The sequence below is a fragment of the Macrobrachium rosenbergii genome, chromosome 20 (assembly GCF_040412425.1).
Source record: "Macrobrachium rosenbergii isolate ZJJX-2024 chromosome 20, ASM4041242v1, whole genome shotgun sequence".
NCBI classification, from domain to species: Eukaryota; Metazoa; Arthropoda; class Malacostraca; order Decapoda; family Palaemonidae; genus Macrobrachium; species Macrobrachium rosenbergii.
The window spans coordinates 17,005,798-17,027,695 of NC_089760.1; the positions used below are offsets into that span (position 1 = coordinate 17,005,798).

At 37.5% G+C, this 21,898-nt stretch overlaps 1 protein-coding gene across 1 annotated transcript; it reads left to right on the top strand.

Annotated features, from left to right (window-relative positions):
* Positions 1-8,444: 8,444 nt before the first annotated feature.
* LOC136849086 (zinc finger protein 84-like) lies at positions 8,445-20,234 on the top strand. Its single transcript, XM_067122021.1, has 2 exons — positions 8,445-8,881; positions 17,566-20,234. The coding sequence occupies exon 2, from the start codon at positions 17,638-17,640 to the stop codon at positions 19,657-19,659; it is 2,022 nt and encodes a 673-aa protein (XP_066978122.1). The 5' UTR covers positions 8,445-8,881; positions 17,566-17,637; the 3' UTR covers positions 19,660-20,234.
* The last annotated feature ends 1,664 nt before the right edge of the window (positions 20,235-21,898 follow it).

A 21,898-nucleotide genomic window follows, 5' to 3' on the forward strand; every position in this document is an offset into this window, starting at 1 on the left:
GCCATAACCTTTTCCTCGGTAGTACGCCGCAAAAGAGTTTTTTCCCTTTACTGCCAAACTTCTCATATAACCGTTTTATTATAAAACCTTGATCCACACGTCCTGTTCCCTGTCTATACCTACAGTGCTCTTTCTTTTTCAATCCCTCTGTCATCTTTCTCACTTTCTACTACATTAAAATCCCGATATAGACCTTTCCCGGTTCAGTAAATAATGCTATGCCCACGTTATTCTTACTGCCATTTCTGTCGGTTTCACCTTCGTAATTGGGAACAGTTCTTCCACTTACACATTCTTTTGAGACCCTTCCCTCCTGTAAACATAATTAATACATCCTGGCTAACTCAGTCCAAATTTCACTATCTGAATAGTGGCTAAAACAGTACTAACAGAAAAGAGGAAAAGGCATCGAGAGATAAACACAATCTATGGGTAGGGCCGGGGGGGGGGGCACAGACCAGAGGAACTGTCGAGGAGTGAGACAAATGATGGAGAATCTTTCGTTTCGGTATTTTCCTAACTTGGTTATCATTAAACTAAGAAAAAAAATATGATTACTTTCTTGACAATTTAATCATTACTATTATTATCATTTGCGGCAAGAAACTCAACATTGTTTTTAAACCTTTAACGGTATTTGAAATTCGAAAATCGCTTCGTTTTATACCTTAGCAAACTTTGACTGAACGAACCAGCAAGGTATCCGACGGAACACCACGAACATTTCCCCTTCCTTGACAGAATGAGTCGTTTTACAGGACAGCCAATTAGCGACCTGATTTCGCTTCCCTCTGAGTTAAGACCTGCGATCTTTTTTACTTCTTTTCCCTTTCACCTTAAGTTACTCGACTCGTGGTTTTCTAATGAAAACAAGAAAGAACAAAGTTGGTTTCTTCTCTTCATTAATTACCTGAACACCCTTGCGAAATACTTTGTTTAACGGTATGAATTTTATTATACAGTGGATGAGAGTGCAAGAAGAGACAAGAACATTCACATTACTCATTTACTCTGAATTTTTACATCATTTCATAGAATGAAAAGCTTTTAAAATGCCTTTTTTGAGACTAAGAAGCTATCTTTCAAAATAAAAATAGAAATCTCACAGAAAGTAATCCTCAAAAATTAAAAGATCGCTGGTTGCATGGGAATTTTATTTTATCATATGACTCCAACTTTTGAGATAATTCATATTCCATCTCAATTCAAACGTAGTAGTATATTTTGATAATTCAAAAGTTTAAGTGCTTTAATGCAGCTGTAAAATCACATACAACGAGTGATATAAGGTGAGAACCATCCATTCCGTGATTCATTGTAATTCCGAAAGCACCTAGTATGTCTGACCAAAATTTTGGTCATTTGGTACCGCACTGGTTATGTTATTTATATTAGACTGTGGGCCGAGTGCTGGTTCTCGTACCCAGTTTAGAATTTATTGGCGTCCCAGTTTCGTTTAAATGTTGGCAGGGTCCTTGGATTAATTACAGCATAATTCAAGGTACACGCTTTGTAGCTATATGTCCTCTCTTAAATTCAGAAGTCTGTAAGTGGAACTGGCTCTAAAGTTATCAGATAACAACAAACAACCCAAGGATTTACTAGGGTGGCAGTAAACACAGTATTCAAATGATTACAGAGTATTCAAAGCACAAGCTGAAAATCTGTTAGCCAACATTTTAATCTTTCCTCATCCGAAAAAACAGTCTTTAGTAGAACTAAGCGCCTTCTCTGTAAACATAAACACACACACACACACACACTATATATATATATATATATATATATATATATATATATATATATATATATATATATATATATATATATGTATATATGCAAGACAGAAAGTTTATAAATGTATTAAAGAGTAAGATGACAGAATTGTTTTATGTATCACTTCATCCTTGGAGATTAATATGAAGTATGGGTTTTGATTTTACTCAAGTTTGTTTCTGGGTTGGGAATGAGAAGAATTATTTAACATTGATTTACCTTGTAGGTATGATCAAGAGTCAGTCGATGCTGAAGTTTGTCGTTTTTTTTCTTTCATTTGGCTTATTTAGAAGATTTTTTTTAGTTGTTTAAGTATGTCTCCGGTCTGATCTGAGTCCTGCTTTAAAAACAATTATGTTTTTATAAAAGAACGTTTAATCTATAAAAGAAAAATGAATACCAAAGAATTAAAAGATTCTTTTTCGTTTTCTGATAATCACGTATGAGAGAAATAAATAAGCCCCATTCTCCTACAGTGTCTGACAATTTTGGGTGGCCTGTACCTCGTGCAGAATAGCATTGTTAAACCTCTGGCGTCCGAGTCCTACCTATATGACACAAACAGTATTAGGATGATATTTTTATTGTTTTAGTTGAGTAGTTATTAAAGTATCATAATGACCATCTTTTACTACTTATTTCAGCAATGGAATCCGCATTTACTTTTGTGATTTTCCTGACGTTAATTTATAGCTTCTTCATTTTCGGCAAAGGAGAAACATTATTCACATTAAATTATCTATCAGCAAAAGAAAGAGTTCTAATTGCCTGATAACAAGGTTATGGAGCTACTTACATTTGCGGAATAAAAAAAAAAAAACAAATCTGGCAATGATCTGTTTGTAAGCCGGTAGAAATTCACGAATTAGAAATAATTAAGCAATAAAAAATAAACTAGCTGCGAACAAGTAATCAACACACACAAAAAAAGAATAGTCTCGGCGTAAAGTCTGATGAAACAGAAACAAGCACATTTTCATTGCAGTTTAACTTCAAACAGCCGCACAATCTTTTCTTCCTTCAGCTCCGCTTTCCCACATCTCCTAAAGCAAGAAAACTTTTCATTAACATTTTTCTTTAACACTAATTGCTTTTCCGCGTCATCCCCCTGAGAGGGGCGGTTCCAAAGGCTCCTCCTTCCCAAAGGAACAAACCCTTTCGTCAGATCTTGGAAATTTTCATTTCATTTTCTCTGCCCCTTTTTCCTCCTCTCACTTTTCTTCTTGTTTGTAAGTCGCTTGATTCTATTTGTCGGGTATCTCTTTATCTACCTATATCCATTTTCATCAACCTATTTATTTTTGCCACGCAAGTCACAAGCTTGCTGGTTTTTCTATATGAGAAGGATGGGGTGCGAAATCCACAAAATTCCATACTTCTTTCTTTGTCATTATTATCATGACGCAGACAAAGTCTCTTCCAAAACCTAGATATAAGATCATAAGTAAGCGTCTGATGACTAAGCAAGTCTAAAACAACAAAGGAGTCTGTTTAAACAAGTTGACTTATGCTTCGTAAGATGTAAAAGGGCTACATACAAACCTAACTGATTTTTTTCTATTATATGAAAACTGGCTGCCAGGGTACGAGGATTTAAATATCAACTCTTCATTAGCCTTAGGGGACACTGGAAAGATAAAGACTGGCCTATAATCACTGCATTTTTTCTATTAAAATACTATGTATAGGGGACTTTTTACAGTTCATTTCGAATCGATAAGTTTCATGCAAATACCCGTTGGAGGGTGAAGCGTAAAGATTACCAAAATGCTTCCTCTTTCATTTATGCAAAAAAAAAAAAAAAGTTTATATTAGCCGCACTTTAACGCAGACACTCGCATGTGTGCACGCACAATAATTTTTGTATTTTTAAAATGTAGGCAACTTGCTTAGGGAAAGCATGGTATCTCCAGTTTTCAAAGGGCAACGACTCTGGGTTTTAAAAGTTTTGCAGTAAGTCGAATTGGTAACTATGAAGTGCAAGACAAAACAACATTTTGAGGACAAGTTACAACTTGTAGAGATGAGTATGAAGACAAGAACAAGAGTAAATATCTCTCTAAGCAAAAATTAAGGCAAATTTAATGGGAATTGGTCTGTACACCTTAATTTCAAAATTCGGAGTTATACGTAAAATCTAAAGCAAAAATTCTAACCGAAAAGTCGCAGAATTTGTCTCATGCTGTTTGTCGGCAGTGGTGATTGATGATGGAAATTCCAGGGAAGGACAATCCAGGCTTATGAACGAAATAGTTTAATATAGAATTTTTCGAAGCCCAGAAGAAATAACGTACGCTTCCTGAATGAAATTACAGCAAGAATTGTGATAGTGAAAAGTTGTTGTAGTTTACCGTAGAGTTTAATAATTAGACTTCTGTGTTTATGAAATTCTCAGAAAAAATTTTGTGCCTATAAAAGTGTCACTCGGCGCTTGTTGGCGCGACATTCGTACACCTTTTCGGGAAACTTCCAGAATCTTTTCGACAAACTTCCCAAAGATGATTATCATTTTCTTTATCTGTAGTAGAAAAATCTCACGTGATATTGACTATTAAAGTATACGTGACTTGTTTTACCAGTAAAGCGAACAAATTCAGATTGCTGGTGCAAGATGCTACAAGATGCCAGAAAATGCCCAGGTGACACGCCTCTACAACAGAAATGTCAAAAGGAGGCGGCACTACCTGTATATATCCTAGTGTTAGGCGTTTCTTCTAGATCTGACGAAGTGCCGTGAGGAATTATGCCCTTAATTAAGAGAAATCTGCGTCAAGAGTGATTCGATGGAATTACATAAAAAAAAAGTAATGCTTCCGTGATAAAGCATTTCAAAATAAAATAAATAACTAAATAGTTCAAAACCCAGAAATACAATAAAAAAAATTTTAGAAAAAAGCCAGATGAATATATTAGACAATAAAGACTATAAAGTTTAAATGAGAAATCCTAGAAAATATCTTCTAACTGAAATTCTATGATGCATTCGAAAGAGGGGTTTCATCAAAATATAAAATTTAACTAGCCACAAATAGGCAAAGAAACATATAAATAAACAGATAAAGATTATTAAACATAACACAGTATTTATCATAATATATGGCAAATACAATCATTATTAGTACAAGAATGCTAAACTTGTGAATAACGCTGATGTTGTTTGGATGAATACTTCTGACCTTATTTTTTCCCCTACAGCATAAAATAATACAACATGAGTGAGCAACGTTGCTCCCGGACCAAGTTTTGCAAAAGATGAAAAGCCTAGATAAGATCCATATATATATATATATATATATATATATATATATATATATATATATATATATATATATATATATATATATATATATATATATATATATATATATATATATATATATATATATGTATGTGTATATGTATGTATGTATGTTATATATACATATATATATGTCACCATAAATCAAAGTCCTTCAGAAGAAGGCATCATTAACTTACCCCATATAAAAATGGGAAAAAAGCACGTTAAAACGAAAGAAGTACATATATATATATATATACATATATATATATATATATATATATATATATATATATATATATATTATATATATATATATATATATGTATATATATATATATATATATATATATATATATATATATATATATATATATATATATATAGAGAGAGAGAGATATATATAAAACATCGAGAGAGAGAGAGAGAGATAAAATAAAATAGCTTTTTATGTTTCTTTCGTAATAGAGAAAAAACGTGTTTCCTGGCGAACCATCGTTCAAAAAAAAAAAAGGAATAAAAAATGACACGAAAAAGCAATAAAATTGGTATTCGCTCTTTTTCGTTTGTTTGAATAACACCATGTAAACAGAGGGGAGTATGACCACCGTAGCTGATAGAGACCCGAAAACATTACGGCATTTTTAGTAACCTATGAAAAAAGGAGAATAAATATGACAAGTTTTACTCCACCATTGGCTTTTCAAAAGACGTGATAAAAAAATCGTTTTTTATTTCTATTTATCCAAAAGATTTTTTTCATATTTTTTTGGGTGAGGATAACGAGCTAACTTGTGTGTCAAAGATGTCGGAGTGAAAATTTTCCTTTGTTGTTTGAGCTGAATTTCCATATGCGCAAATATTCCTTTGAAATTAGAAGATTTGATTTTGACAGACTATGAGGATCTGCTTTTCCTTAACTGTTTGAATTACTGAACAATGTGACAAGTTTGGGAAAGCATAGATTTTCGATAGTTATTAAAAACACCGAAGGGAAATGACAGTTTTCGATCTAATCATCATCAAAACTGGGATTTTTATGGCTTAATGAGCATTCCAATTGAAATAGTTTTGAATGCATATGAGCATGATCCATTAAAAAGTAGAGAATCTTTTGACGAGTCATGGAACTAGGCGATGGACATATTGTAGGCCTACTGCGTAACAGCTATGCTTTAGGGGCAAGGCATGGTCATGAAACGAAGCCGATCCGATGACCGCGTTTTATTATTAAGAAAAAAATATTAAATGAAAAAAAAAGGCCCACCGCTGGGTAATAATACCATATGAACAGATTTAACAGTAGTAAGAGGTTTTCCTATCACTCGGCATCATATACTGTTGAAACAAACCTAATACGGGTAAAGCAAACATTTTGCGTGCTTGATTCATTCGGAAATATGACTTTTTGAATATGTACTTTCAAAATTCTCACAGTGAAGGCACTGCTTTCTTTCTTGTATCTGAAATTGTAACTGATATTTCGAATATAATCCGTTGGTTCTTCTATTACAAAGACATAAGTATGTTAATCTGCCATAAACCACTGACAAAAGATTCATCTATTAAATTTTATTTCTTTTCATTTGGTTACTTGGTGGGTACGTTTTTGTATTTTGGTGGTGCTTGATTACTGCATCATATAGTTAGAAAATAGTTTTCCTCATAGAATATTAATTCAAGAGGGATTGTTAAATTTGTATTCTCTCCGGTATTACATATCGTATATTTTACAAGGATTTTTAGTATTAAGGAGGATTCATTTGAATTCACTTTAAGTTTCATAATACATATTAAATTTGTGAAAGGCTTTTCCATACAAACCTGTATATTTATCTCTCTCTGTTACCGAATGGATGTAAGATCTTTAGCTGAATGGAAAGTACACTGATTTAAATGCACTCTAAAGAAATATTTATATTTTTTTCTTGTCACAATGAAATATCTTTTTTGTTTTTCTCAACCGAAATATGCAAAGTATTGTTAGTAATGATTTTATATTTATTTCAGCTCCCGAGATAAGGAAAATCCTAGCACTCCTCTTTCCACTTCCAGACAGGAGGGGGAGGGAAAGGAAGGGCCTTAAGTAATTAGCAGTCATATCTCCTTGGCAAAGAAATATCAAAGTTGTTTTCCTGAAAGAGGCTCATCTAAACTAAGTCTAGTTCGTAAGATTCGTAGTCTGAAAAGTCAATGAAATGTTGCGGCAACTACAATTTACTCTTTTGATAATTATTAAGAAGAGACGACTGCGGCTGAAGTCTTAACTTCCAACAAGGCTTTTTTTTTTTTTTTTACTAAAATCTATTTTTCAAGTCTTTTCTGGTTTTTAAGCTATTCGAAGGTTAAATTAGACATCGAGTGTTTGAACAGAACGAAAACAAGGAAACCTCCGTTCACTGCTATATAATACGAGTGTAAGCTGCGGATCTCACAATTTCCTGAAGACTGAATAAAATATTGGAGCATAAGCGGAAGCAACTTCAAATTCATCTTTTGATTGTCTCAGTAATGCAAGACAGCTCAGTCGGAGCGGTCAGAAACTTTCCTCCTTTATAATATTTTTTTTAGGGGCTAGGGTGAAGGATTTTGAGCTCCCCAAACAAATAAAAACTCCCTTTGATTTAAAAAAAAAAATTCTGAATAATACTGCAAGCTCACGTTTACACCACATTCACGGACTGATTATCATCTTCAATGATAAGCATTTCATATTAACCGAGATCTGAAACGTGGAATTTCAATAACTTTCTTCCAGTTTCTACAATAATTAAAACACGGGTTGTTAGTGAAGATTATGAGGTGCTAACTTTATTCTAAAAATTCTATCTTCGTTATCATAATGTCAAAACAGCAGGCAGAAAAATGAGAGCAAAAACATTTCTTGTTGCTTGCATGAACTAGAATACGTCACAAAAACTGAAATTAAGATATTGGAGTATATTTAAGAAAACTTAAAAATGCGACATCAGACCCTGTATATGACTTTCATAGTCTTATCGATATTCATCTGAGACGTTGAATCTACACGTTTTTTTTTTTTTGCGTGACAAAATATTTTTATAATTAAAGTCAGTCAAACGAATCCATAAAAAGCACAGTTAAGATAAACCCACTGTTACATTCTAATCTACTCTTCATATCCTTTAGCCAGTGATATATTGCATTCCAAAATAACTTTCCTTCGTGTGGGCGACCCTAGCGTTGGAAGTTAGCGCCCACTGTTGCCAAGTCATACAAATTCACGGTGCTCCGTTTGCGCTTTATTTAAGACTATTCTGGTATTACTGTTTAGCAATGCACCGTACGATAATCTTCGCTAAATTACATGCTTTTTACCGCGTTTCCTGTCTGTCTTATGAATATATGAATCATGTATTGAAATAAAACTAGAATTTGGAAATATCCAAATGAGAGGACTGATATTAGAGCGAACTGATTGTGAGTGCATTTAATCAGTGTTACATTACAGTGCAAATACTAATGGGCGGACATTGAACCCTGTAGAAACTAATTAAGATTATGTTTACCAAATTAAATTAAGTGTTACAGCACGAGGGAATATTTTATAATGAGGTATGCTTAAAGGAATGTTTATCTTGTAGACAGCCTAGCATTCTTCAACCATTGGCATTACTGCACTGATGTAAACAAAATGGAATGAAAGTACTGTTCATGTGCAGGTGTACACATAGGCTGCAATGACCATAAACGCTGTGATGAAGACTTTATTCTGCAATAGTATTAGCCATGAACCAGCTGCTGCTTACACCAACACGGAAGAAGCTGTCAATATGCAGTCTAAATGTAACAACCAGTTATGAGGTTAGTTAAGGTGATAGGTAGGGTAAAATTTTACAAGTTGCCAATGACTCCAGCCATTTTGAGTTTTTCATGCAAAAATGACTAGGAAATAATAGGGCACTAAAAGAACCTTAAAATACCAATATAACTTCACCTACGGGTGTTGACTGGTTACAATTTTGCCGTATTAGCTATGGAGGGGGGTTATTCTCACCTTAAAAGTCGTAAATTTTCCAATTTTTTATTTATCATTTGCGCATAGTGTTTATGGGGTTCAAAATAATGAGAATGAAGAGCTCTTTTCAAAAATGTAAGTTACAATTTCATAGTGTGTATTGGCAACTTATAAAATAATACCAGCTAGGTTACCGTATCTTGGACTGATTCAGACAGTTCAGCGATGCTGGTGCGTTATCCTACCGGGTAGCAGCTTAGGTGCATTCATTGACATTCAAGCACCACCGTACTGGCATAGCCTATTTTAGGGAAAGACCAAAAGGTCTTACTGCAGGCAATGGAGGCACTCTATCCCCAGGGTGTAGGCTATGTTGACCCTGATTAGATTATTTGGCCTGGTCCACCAAGAACCAACAGGTTAGGCATAGGCTAGGCCACATGAGCTACTGATATCAAGGCGAAGTAGTGAAAGATTTCATTTAATCCAGTAGTTAAATTAAATATGATAAGTCCTTGAGGATTAAGATTTCATATAGCCTAGGCTAAGCCAGTAGGCCTAGTCTGTTTAAGTATTTCTTTTATAATGTGTTTTCCTTTCATAACAGGTGTCTGAACCATTAAAGTTATAACCCCCTGTAAGTCCAACATTAATTGGGAACCACAGTAGGAAACTGGGGATTCTGGGTGGGATCGTAAAAACTAGTTAAGTAGGTCCTGTGTGGATGCGTCCAAACTTAAACTTCCTTAACCTGATGTAGGATGCCAGTTACCAGGTTCTACCCATACAGAGGTGACTCCCTCACCTTGCCTGACCTGGGGGCCATAAACCACCTAGTTAAACAGGCTAATATGGTGAACTCCAACCAACATTTCCAAACATGATGAAAAGACCCCATCTAACCTGACCAACACACTAAAACTTTGATATGTAATTCACTAAAAACCATCCTGGCAGAAATTGTCTAGCACGTGTGGTTTTACTGTGCTAACCTTTTGGTGTGCTATCCTTTTCCTTTCATATCAATAAATCTATAATCAAACTTTTGCCAGCTGTTTATTTAATAATGGATAACCTTTCATGCCAATCTGTGTGCAGATTAATTCTTTTATTCATTGGCATTATAATGGATGTTGATGATCAGAGATATGCATCTGGGCACAGTCATAAACTACATGCCCTTATAAATGTTTGTTTCTCTTCTTCAAGAATAAAATTTGGACTTGAGTACTATAGTTCTTAGTTTACAATGAAAGTGTATATGTAGATATCATAAAGTATTAGTTTGTACTGGAAAACAAGCAGAGACCTTCAGGTTGAAGTATCCTCAGCACATGCTAAACTTTGTAAAAAGGTAATTAACTGGTGGTAGGTGGTTTACTTGTAGGAACCCAAAGTCATTTGCTGTCATCAAGCACTTCTTCCTCAGCTGCAATCTTGCTGCACCCAGACTAACTAAGTTAAAACTTCTTTGATGTTTCTTTTATGTATGGGGCTTGAACAAGAAAAGTGAATAATATAAGATGTGAAGGACCTAAGTAGGTGTTTGGCCCCTTTATGTCCTTGGTGTTGTTGTAACCAGTTAGGTTGTGCATTGGGAAGTCCAGTGAGGAATGTGCTGGGTGGTCTCCGCAGTGGAGGAGACTAGGAGATTTGACCAATTTTTTTTTAAAGGGATTACTCTGCCTTCAGTACTGCTAAATCTCTTTAGCTCTTTTCTTCACTACCACCCCCCCCCCCCCCAACCTCCAGCTCATCCTCCTCTGGATTACATGCTGAACAGTTTTGCACATTTGTGGTTTGCCATTTACTACAAATGCTTTGTTGGTGGCTCTGCAGAAGTACTGATAAACACTTCTGTCCCTTGGTATTTCGAACAACCCATCTTTTGCTGCTGCTCTGTTACGGAACTCAGCACTTTGTGCTCCTGTAGTGATCATCTTGCCTCTGGAGATATCCTCCTGATATCAGACACAAGCTATTTTCTGCTGGTGCTACTTCTTGCCTCAGCCCATCTTCTACTGTAGCTGATGGGAGTAACTCATGGGCAGAGTAATGGAAGAAACTCATGCACATAGCTAAGGAGAGTATGCCTTGTGGATGGAGTAAGGTGAAGGAACTCAAAACATGTCTCTCCCTCCTTCTGTGGTAAAAAGATGTCTGTGAAACCTTCACAAGAAGTTCCAATGGTCTTGAGTAAGCACCTTCCTTCTTTAGGGGCCTGGAGATGGCATTCACTCTCCTACAGATGGAATGTCTGCCATATTTAGGGGTGACACCAGGTTCTCTGAGCATGCAAATGATCCAGTGTCTTCAAGTTTTCTTCTGAAATATGAGAACTGTACTGGACCCTCCCCTGTTTGTACATCTGCCAATGTACGGGGAGAAGAGTCAGCGCTACCATCTCACTGTATGTCTGATCCCTAGTTCATGTGCCTGCAAACAGAAGTTCATGTATAAGAGGTTACCATTGTACTATAACTGCTGGATATTGTGATGATTTGTGTGCACATGATCTTGTGAGCCTTTGGGCAGTGTCTGATTCTCCCAGGACTCCTGATGTACAGTACACATGCACAATCCCTTTGTCATGCATGTGACGGTGTATGTGCATGTGGTTGCTGCATTATGATACCTCCAAGTATTGTGACAAGTCATGTGCACAAGATCATGCAGACACTTGGGGTGTTCCTGGTTCATCCAAGACTTCTGTTGTGCATGTGCATGATAGTGCACACGAGTGTTCATACATAGCTTGTACCAGTTGAGTTTTAGCTAATCATATGAAAGTTTACAGTAATGTGGACTGTGATTTCAAGCAGTCACATCTTGGTGTTCAGCAACAAGTATTGTTAGGTTCAATCCTTCATATCCATGGTCTTAATGCTCTTATCAGGTCACACTGGTATTTCAGCCTCTCTTTTGAGAGAGGCTCTAGGTCATGCTTAGGGAATCTGTTAGGACCTAAGTAGTGTTCTCCTTCAGAATCCTTTCAGGCAGAGTTGTAAATTGTGTTCCTACGGAGCAAAACTTAAAGTGGTCCTCAGTGTGAGCTGGAATTGGTCACTGGAACTTGGTAACAAGGTAATTAATTGGTGGTTAAGGGGGGATGAGCGGGGGAATACACCTCACCAAGCCTTTTTTCTATAGCCACTGTCTTGATGCACTTCTGTTGACTGCTATGTTGGAATGTGCATTTTTGTTTTGAGTGCTGACCCAGATACTAGCTTCCTTTCGATTTATGCTATGGATTTCTTTTCGACGCTTCGGTTGTGGGTTGGGGAACCTTCTTGAGGGACCGGGGTTTTTTACAGGGCTTGGACCCCGGAAAGACGGATCCTTCAGTTCCTTCTCATAGGGCTGGAAGTTTCTAAATATAACTTAAGTGCTTTTTGACCTAATTGCACTCCTATACTGTGGTAACCATTCAGACTAGACCACAGTTCTAATGTTTTATGTAATCAAGGCTTTACACATCTCCCCACTTCTATAGGAAGAGACCTGTTTCTGTGGACATACCAATCAGGTCTTCTAGTCACTTGGTCGGTTCACAGAACTAAGCCCTATCAGACGTACTGAGATGTCAGAAGGGGAATGTCAATCCCCCAGCTGCTGGGATCTGCGGAATCTATGGGACAGACCTGTCTTGGACCTGTTTGCCTCTTCAAGGGATCTTCATTTTCCTCCTTTTGTGGTCCATACCATCCCTATAGCATGTGCAACAGACCCCATGCTATAGACAGATCCGTCGGACTACCTCTCTTCACGCCCTTCATCACGGTCAAGAAGGAGTGACACAATCTTTGTGCTAACCCCAAGTTATGTTGTCTGCTTAGTCCTATTCTGGCTTGTATCATGGTCCCTGAATGTGCTCGGTTGTGGGAGGACTCTACAGGATCCTCCCCCACTGTGTTCTCGCACAACATCGCTTCATGTGATCTTCCAAGGTAGTCAGATCTTTCCACGACAGCCTCCAGACTGTCTGGAGGATTATCATTGAAGATTTTTTTTTAGACATATTGCAGAGACCATTGCAAGAAATGAAAGTCAATCTTCTCTCGTCGTCTTCTAGACCTGGGGATCGACTTTCTGAAGCTAGTATCTCAGGCCCTACGTCTCCTCTGCAAGATGTCTGTGTTCTTTTTACAATTACCTCGTTAAGGGGTATCGAACTGTGCATAACTCATGTATAAGCATGGAGACCTAGTTTGTTGGCATCCATATCTCAATATCCTTTGAAGTCCCTGACATGCCCAAGCAAGGAAGAAGGAGACGTGGTTTGCTCGTTTCTCCTTGGATTTTGGTCAAGGACAGGGACCCATCCAAGACTTGGATCCATTTTTCTTTTTCCCTTAGGAATTTTACGGACATCCGTGTCTTCCAGGAGTGCCAGACAACACCCGAGCTCATAGCTCTTCTGGCGCCCTGCTCTCTTGGCTCTAACAATAGCATGGCACCAGCTTTGGCTACGACGTCAGCTTTCGTTCTGAGCGCCCAGTAGCACTCACTAGCTCTGAGGAAGACTAAAGTTTTCTATCCAGTTTGAATGTTCAGGTTCGAAGGTCATCCAGAACCTATGGTGTAATGGCAAGAACTACTTTCTTCCTCTGACTAGAGCCCCTGGCGGCAACTGCATCTGGAGCCAGCTCATTCTCTGAGAGCCAGAAGTGTTCACTGGCTCTGAGAAGGAATTTAGAGAGCTCTGCCCACCTGGATGGTATGGTATTGCCTAAAAAGCCGGTAGTCCCAGGCCATCCATAACCCAGGGAGTTAGGACGAGCTTGTCTCGTTCTCTGATTAGATCTTGCCCTTTATCCTAATGGACTTTATCTTCTGAGACACGCTCAGATTTAGAAGCATTTTCCTGCTCTTAGTGAAAGCTAAAGATGTCAGAACAGCCTCTACCTAATCAGCTTTCAAACACAATATATCCCTACGTCCATTCAACAGTCAACCTACTGGTAGTATGATCATTCTTTGTTTCTCATTTTGAGGGAGTTTAAACAGTGTTTTAAAAATTTGGCAGTACCTTGGGATTTTTAGTTACTGGCATGGTATCACAGAGGGAAGCATAGGATTTTTTCCTACTACTGCCTATTCACCTTGTAGTGAAGTGTCGAATTTTGGGGAGCCAGGCGGGATACAGTGTACCTGGAGCACCCGGCACTCTTGGATGGGTTTAGGTCTTACTTCAGTGTAGGTTATAACATAGTCTGGTTGTTTTTGTTAAGATACTATGCCCAGGGCAAGTGCACCTTTAAAGTTCTGCTAGTCATTGGATAATTCCTTGACTGCATAACTTCCACTGATGCTTTGGTAGCAATCGGAGTACTCTGCTACAAAGCTCCCTCTTTAGTAGAGGCAACCCTTGGCTTTACCGCTGCGCCACTAAAAGATAAGTTGAGCACCAACCAGAGGCAGTTTATAGTGCAGGCTCTCTTAATTAACAAGGACCGGCAAGCATTGTTTTCAATGCTAGCAACTTTTCTATTTCTGATTCATTACATGACTTAATGTTTTAGAGTAGAATATGTCTATGTATCCCACCTCCTGTCATTGTGGGATTCAGCTCTGTAATTACTTGGTTACTTATATAAAAATGACATTTTAAAATAAAATAAAGTTTTGTTTATTTACCAAGTTAAGTTAAGTATCCCTTGTTTAACCAGACCACTGAGCTGATTAACAGCTCTGCTAGGCCTGGCCCAAAGGATTAGACTTATTTTACGTGGCTAAGAACCAATTGGTTACCTAGCAACGGGACCTACAGCTTATTGTGGAATCCAAACCACATTATAGCGAGAAATTAATTTCTGTCACCAGAAATTAATTACATGATCGGAGCCCTCCCTCCTCCCCTCTGATGGACACAAACATAAACAGACTGAGGATTCTCTGCTGAGCCTTTCCTAACTATCTCGTTAGGGGGCGAGACTAGTCACCAACACAGAACATCAGTGTCGCTACTGCAAAATTTGAATTTAAGCTACTGCGAATAAATGAAACTAATAGCTATGTAATTACTTGGTAAGTATATATATAAACCTTATTTTATCATAAAAATGTCATTTTTATATAAGTAACTTCCCAAGTAACTACCTAGCTATTAGGCCTAGTTTCATTTATCACCAGCTTAAATTTGAAAATTCGCGGTAGCGTTCCAATATTCCGGTATAGGTAACTCGCCCCGCCCACTTTCAGGGAAGGATCGGTACAACACTACTAATGAGCCCAATTCGTTTCTGCCGGTTGATAGCTTAACATGGTTGTTGACGTCAGTTTTCATTTGATTTAGTATAGTTCGCCGAATGGTTTTCATTGTTTTTGGTGAAGTATTCTTTGCTTTGGTAGCGATTGCGCTAATTTTATTAGCTCATTTAGCTTGGACTTTTGCTTATTATTAGGATGTCTAACTCTAGTTTGGCTAGCAGTAGGTTTTGCAGCAAGGGCTTCAACACCAGACTTACTTCAATCAAATATGACTCTCATACCATTTTCATACCTTTTGTTTTCAGTGTAGGGGACAAATTTGTGACGAATACAGAGAGTGGGATCAGGGGAAATGGAAAACTTTGACTCGTTATTTAGATGAACTTGAGAAGAACAGACAAAGGAGAGCGGCTGCTAAAGCCGAAGCTAAAAGTTCAGTTAGTCAGGGTTCTCCTGTTTTGCATGCCCTTCCCACTTCCATAACTGCCTTTTCTCCTATCACCAGTCCTCTGACTTTACCTGTAACTCCGTTACCCAACTTCCAACCTTCCGAACCCGGTGCCATTGCCAGTCTGGAAGCCAGAATAGACCAGAAATTTGGTCTCTTAGTTAACACTGTAGCTCAAATAGGGCCTCCAGTGAGGGGGCCTTATGGATAAGTTTAGTGCCAGTGGTCACGCTCCTAGACGAAGGTCCCTGTCAAACTCCCCTAAACCTGGGAGGAGGAAAACTGTAAGTCCAAGGGAGGTAGGTGGGGTTTGCCCACAGGTAGTCTCTTGATAAACGTAGACAAATCCCAATTAGTCCCGAGTCAATCGAATCTATATCTGGAAATGAAGATCAACTCTCGGACTTTTCGGGCTTTTCCATCCAACAAGAGAAACCAATCCTGCATTCGGACAGTTCAGAACTTCCTCTCTCTCTCCTGTCATGCATGCCAATGAGTGGATGAGTTTGCTGGAAACACTCATCGATAGAAAAGCTTGTTCCGTTAGGGAGACTACAAATGAGGGTGTTACAGTTTTTTCTAAAGGCCAGTTGGTAGAGGAAGATCCTTCCGGACTCGTTTGTTTTCCCAATCACTCCCAAGATCAAGGAGGACCTTTGGTAGTGGCTCATGACAGGAAGATTTGCAGAAGGGAAATCTCTACGCCCTCTGAGCCCCAACCTCACATTGTATTCGATACATCAGATCTGGGTTGGGGGCTCTGTTAGAAGACAAGGAAGTTCCAGGGACATGGTCACAATCCGAGAGGACTTCATATCAACGTGAAGGATCTGAAGGCAATAAACTTAGCCCTTCAGCATTTTGCAACAGTGATTTTCAACTCCACAGTCATGGTCCACTTGGACAATACAACAGCTGTGGTCTACATAAAGAATCAGGGAGGGACCCACTCCTTTTCACTGTATCAAGCAGCCAGAGATCTTCTTATCTGGGCACAAGAAAACCAAACAAAGATTGTCACCTGTTTTATACAGGGCAAGCTAAATGTCATAGCGGATGAATCAAGTCGTTGCAAACAGGTCCTACCCACGGAATGGACACTGAATCCGCAGGGCAGGTGTGCACTGACCTGTGGAAACAGTGGGGGAAGCTGTCAGGAGATCTATTTGCAATGTTGAGGAATCACCGACTTCCCTTGTATTGTTCGCCAGCCCCGGACCCTCTCTCTCATGTGGGCAACGGATGCGATGCTCCAGAAGTGGTCGAACCTGGATGTCTATGCCTTCCCATCATTCAGCATGGTGAGAAACATAATCAATAAATTTCTCCTGCACAACAATACATTGACGACTCTGGTAGCTCCTTTTTGGCCACAGAAGGAGTGGTTTCCGGATGTCCTTGATCTCCTGGTAGATTCCCAAGACTAATTCCACAGTGACTAAATGTACTCAATCAACCACATTTTCACCGGTTCCATCAAAACTATCCACTCTCACTCTGACAAGCTTCAGACTGTCAGGAAGCTTTTCAGAGCGAAAGGCTTTTCGAGATCAGCTGTGGAGGCAATTGCAAGGTGTAGAATGAACAAATGTAAGTATACAAGAATCGTGCTCTAAGTGTAGAATAAAAAAAATTTTTCCCTTCAACAACATTGATACTTGCTTATAACAGATATAGGCATTTGCTTCACCAACATATTCTTATAAATACAGTTATTGTTTAGCAAGAATACCATATAACTAATTTACATTTTTTGTATTGTTTGCTACTTTGTAAAATGTTCTCTTTTACTCTTCCCATTTTTCTGTTCTCAGACTTCTCCCATTCTTATCAGAAAGTTGCTTAGCCTCATAGGTCATTCTTTTTTTTCAGGCATCATAGGAGCTGGGAATTGTTTTTAATGTGTCTTCAAAATCACTTGTTACAAGAAAAGCAATTTTAGCCATGGAGCAACTGAAAGTTGATGATCCTCTTGGGATTTCTCTCACAGAGCCATCTCTGGATGAAGAGGGAGACACTCCAGGTACTGCATCATCGAGTTTTGAAAGGACTTTTGAGTGTCCTAACTGTGGGAAGAGTTTTGCTTATAGGAAACGTTTCATCATCCACATGGAACAGTGTGCTGGTAAAATAGCTGATGCCAAGCAAAGTACTAAAGTTCATAAAAAACCCTTGTCTGTTAGTTCAAAAGAAAAGACAGATGAATTTAAGTGTCCTATGTGTGATAAAGTATTTAACCAAAAGGCTGATCTTAATTGCCATTTAACTTCTCACTCTCAGGATAAGCCATATGAATGTATTGAATGTGGGAGGAGATTTAGCAGGAAAGAGTATCTGATAAGACATATACCCATACATTCTTGTGAAAAAGTGTATACCTGTCCAATATGTAATTACCAGGTCAGCCGACCAGATCGATACAAACTGCACATGAAATCTCATGGCGTTTCTAATCCCTTCAAGTGTTCTTTGTGTGGACAAGGGTTTCCAGGTCTTAAAGGGTTAAATAAGCACCTCAATAGTCACAACAGCAGTGCTTTAGACCCAGGAGCTAACACTTCTTCATATCAGGGTGTGGGCCTTTGCACCTTTAATTGTGTTGAATGTGGAATTACTTTTGAAAAAGCTGAAAAATACAAGCAGCATATGTTAAAACATGGTGTTGAAGAACCATACGAGTGTTCATTGTGTGGTGACAGTTTTGCAAGTAAACTTCATCTGAACAGACATTTAAGTAATCATAACAGTGTATTGCAAGCCAGAGCAGAAGTTTCCCAGAAGTGCATGAGTAAAGTGAATGAAGTGAGTGAAACTATTGAATTATCAAACCACATGAATGTTAATCCATACAAAAAGTTTACAGGTGTTAATCAGACTAAAGCTGTGTCTAAAGCTAATATGAGGGACAGCTTTAATTCAAGTAATTCGGATATAATGAATCTTGAGAGTGGCGATTCTTCATCTGTTTCAGAAGTCAGTAAAATGACTCCCACAGGTTCTCTTTACACTAAGGTGTTTCCTGACTCAAGTAGTAAATCTAGGAATGAAATCAAAGTGTCAAATAATGAAGTTGCACCAAATAATAAAGTTAGGGTTTCAGAACCAGAATCTGATCACAGTCCTGGGTATAATTGCACTCTTTGTAGGCTTCAGTTTTCTAGTAAGATAGATTACTTGGAACATATGAAAGTACAGCATAATAAGTTGTATGCTTGTCAAAAGTGTGGGAAATCTTACACACGTAAGAGTAATTTAAAGAAGCACCCCTGTGGAGACAGACGTTCTCGAGGTTCGTTTGAGTGTACAACATGTGGGATATCGTTTCCTAGTGTTAAGGAACTTGATGACCACATAATCTCACATATCTCAGGTACATCTGAACCAGCTCCTTTAAAAGATGAGTTTGAAGTTAATAATGCTAATGCTTCCAACCTTTGTTCGGGAGGAAGTTCACAGTATATCAACACAGATATATCAGTAACTCCAGATCTACCAAAGAAAAAAAAGAAGCTGAAACACAAAATTATTAAATCAATGTTTGAGAGGGGTGGTGATGTTACATATGAGCAAAATGAGATTTTTGTGGATGATCAAATAGCATCTTATTTGACTGAAGGTATTCAGTTAGTAAAGAAAAAGAAAAAACTGAAGAACAGTAGTAACCCCTCTGAACCAGATAGTCCAAGTGACCAAGTGCCCATGAAAAAGATGAAGCCCAAACCAAAATCTCCACTGCAGGTGTTAGATATGATTGAGAGTGAACTTTCTAAATTTCAGAGTAATCTTGGTATCCCAAATGCAAATAAGCTAGAACAGGAGAAGTCTGCATCAGAATATGAAAAATTGGTATTGTTTGAATATATGACCATGAATCCTGTTTTGCCAGAAGTTGATCACTCAGTTCAAGATACTATATATGATGTTGTTCAGGTAAATGACCAATTGAGTATGAAATTCTTTATGTAAGTCATCAGATGAAACTGAAAGGTACTACAGTCCAACCTCTTAAATCTGGCATTCCTCAGTCGGTGAACTCCCATTAACTGGGATGATTTTGAATCAGCTGCCATTAGTTCTTGAGCGGCTATGAGGGTGGCGCCACACATTTCATTTTTGGATTTTTTGGATTTCAGAACTGAAGCTTGCCATAAATATACAAACACAGTTTATTTCCAACAAAAACATTCTGTGAAACTTGAAAACATACAGCATACAAAAGAACCGTAATTTGTGTATACAGTACATGCGTGTATCATCCGAACTCGTGTATCACGTGATCATTAAAATTTTGTCCATAAACATGGTTTCATCATACTATATGTACATCGTATATTAGTGCGATATGTATTTTAAGTATATTATACCAGGCTAGGCTTTACATATATGCCTGTCTCAGTTTTGGTAGATACCACTGATAATGCATAGGCTATTATATCTGAGTTAGCTTTTAACTAAGAAATAGGCTTAGAAGCAAAATTCATTACGTTAAATGTGAATCTTCCTGCATTAAATCATGCTTACCAGCCTTGCGACTTGTCTAAGAATTCATTACTATATCTTATAATTAACAACCACTTACTACTGTGTCTAAAATACAACCATAAACAGCGGCAAATATAGACATAAACAATCTAATCAAGAAAACCGTTTGCTGGTGTCAGTTACCGTAACTAAAACAATCTAATCAAGAAAACCGTTTGCTGGTGTCAGTTACCGTAACTAAGACAAGTTTATTAAGGGTTGTGTTACAGTTGTCGACTTGTTAAAATTTGCTTACAGTGATGACTTCCATAAATAAAAATTAAATAAATCTTCATGCAAAGGAGAGGGAAGTGTTTTGAAAGTCTGTCACTAAATTTACGGTTGTACCCGTGGCTAAAGAAACAAATAGTGTGCAGGCCACAAAACATTTTGGAAGAAGCAAAAGCAACATCCTGGCGAAATCACACCTTTACTTCATTCAGCTTACGACATTTATAATGTTGCATTTTTACACACAGTGTTGACAATTAAAAAAAAATGTTTCTCTGAAATGCATTTCATTTAGCAATTAATGGGTATGATGATGTCAGTATAACGCATTCAGCTGATGATTTTAAGAATGTAAACATTATCAGAATGCAACTGGCGCCTGAACGCTATGTTCATAAATTATAATACATATGATATGATAATATGGCAATAATGCATGAAATATTACTGCATACAGCGTGTAAAACAAGTTTTATTAAAATAATCATTCTCAATACAACTGATATTTGGATTTTGCAAATGGATATCTCGGTGTAACAACCTTTGCAGGATCGAGAGAGAGAGAGAGAGTCTCTCTCTCTCTCTCTCTCTCTCTCTCTCTCTCTCTCTCTCTCTCTCTCTCTCTCTCTCTCTCTCTCTCTCATGCAGGTTTGAAGAAACAAAAGCAGCAGATTTTTAGGTTTCTGCTGAAAACAAAAGCCAGAATGTCTTAAATGCCGGAAAACATTGAAAGGTGCCAGATCAGAACTCGACAGTGATTGTTTTAAAGTGGTTTAAGCTACTTATGGAACAGGCCAGAATTTTCTTAAGGAACTAAACCTAACGAATGACTGATTATTCATAAGCTTTGTTCTACTTTTGATAACATAGCAATATATATGTGGAATGAGCTGGCTGCAAGACTTTGTTTACATGGGGGGTGTTTTAGGGGTGATTTCTGTCATCCGGGACTTTCTGTGGTTTGGCAGTTGCCTGGTCCCAAGGGAACCAGTTTAAAGAGGTTGGACTGTATTTGACAAGAATATAATGATCAGATCTTATGTACAGTATTGTATAAGACATTAGATTAGATTGGTCTGGAAATTATAATCTAGACATAAAATTAATATGCAGTAAATTAATAAATATATTGTTTGTGTTCTTAGAACTGAAATAATAGCCATTTGAATGTTACCATAACACTTGCTTATATGCTTTAAAGGTGGTAAACGATAATGTATTACTTTCATTATATTTCTTAGTTTAAATAATTCTGCTAGTCAGTTATTAAAGTGAAAGCACTTTAGAATGTTAGTCCTCTTCAGTTGATTTCAAGCACTTGAAATGTTTTGACATTGTACTAAATAGTTATTCTGTAAAATGTTTGCACAGTCAGTCATTGTTTTCTGTATGTTCCATTTTGCACCTGAAGATTGATGCATGTCATTTATGAATTGAAGCTACCTGGCTAATG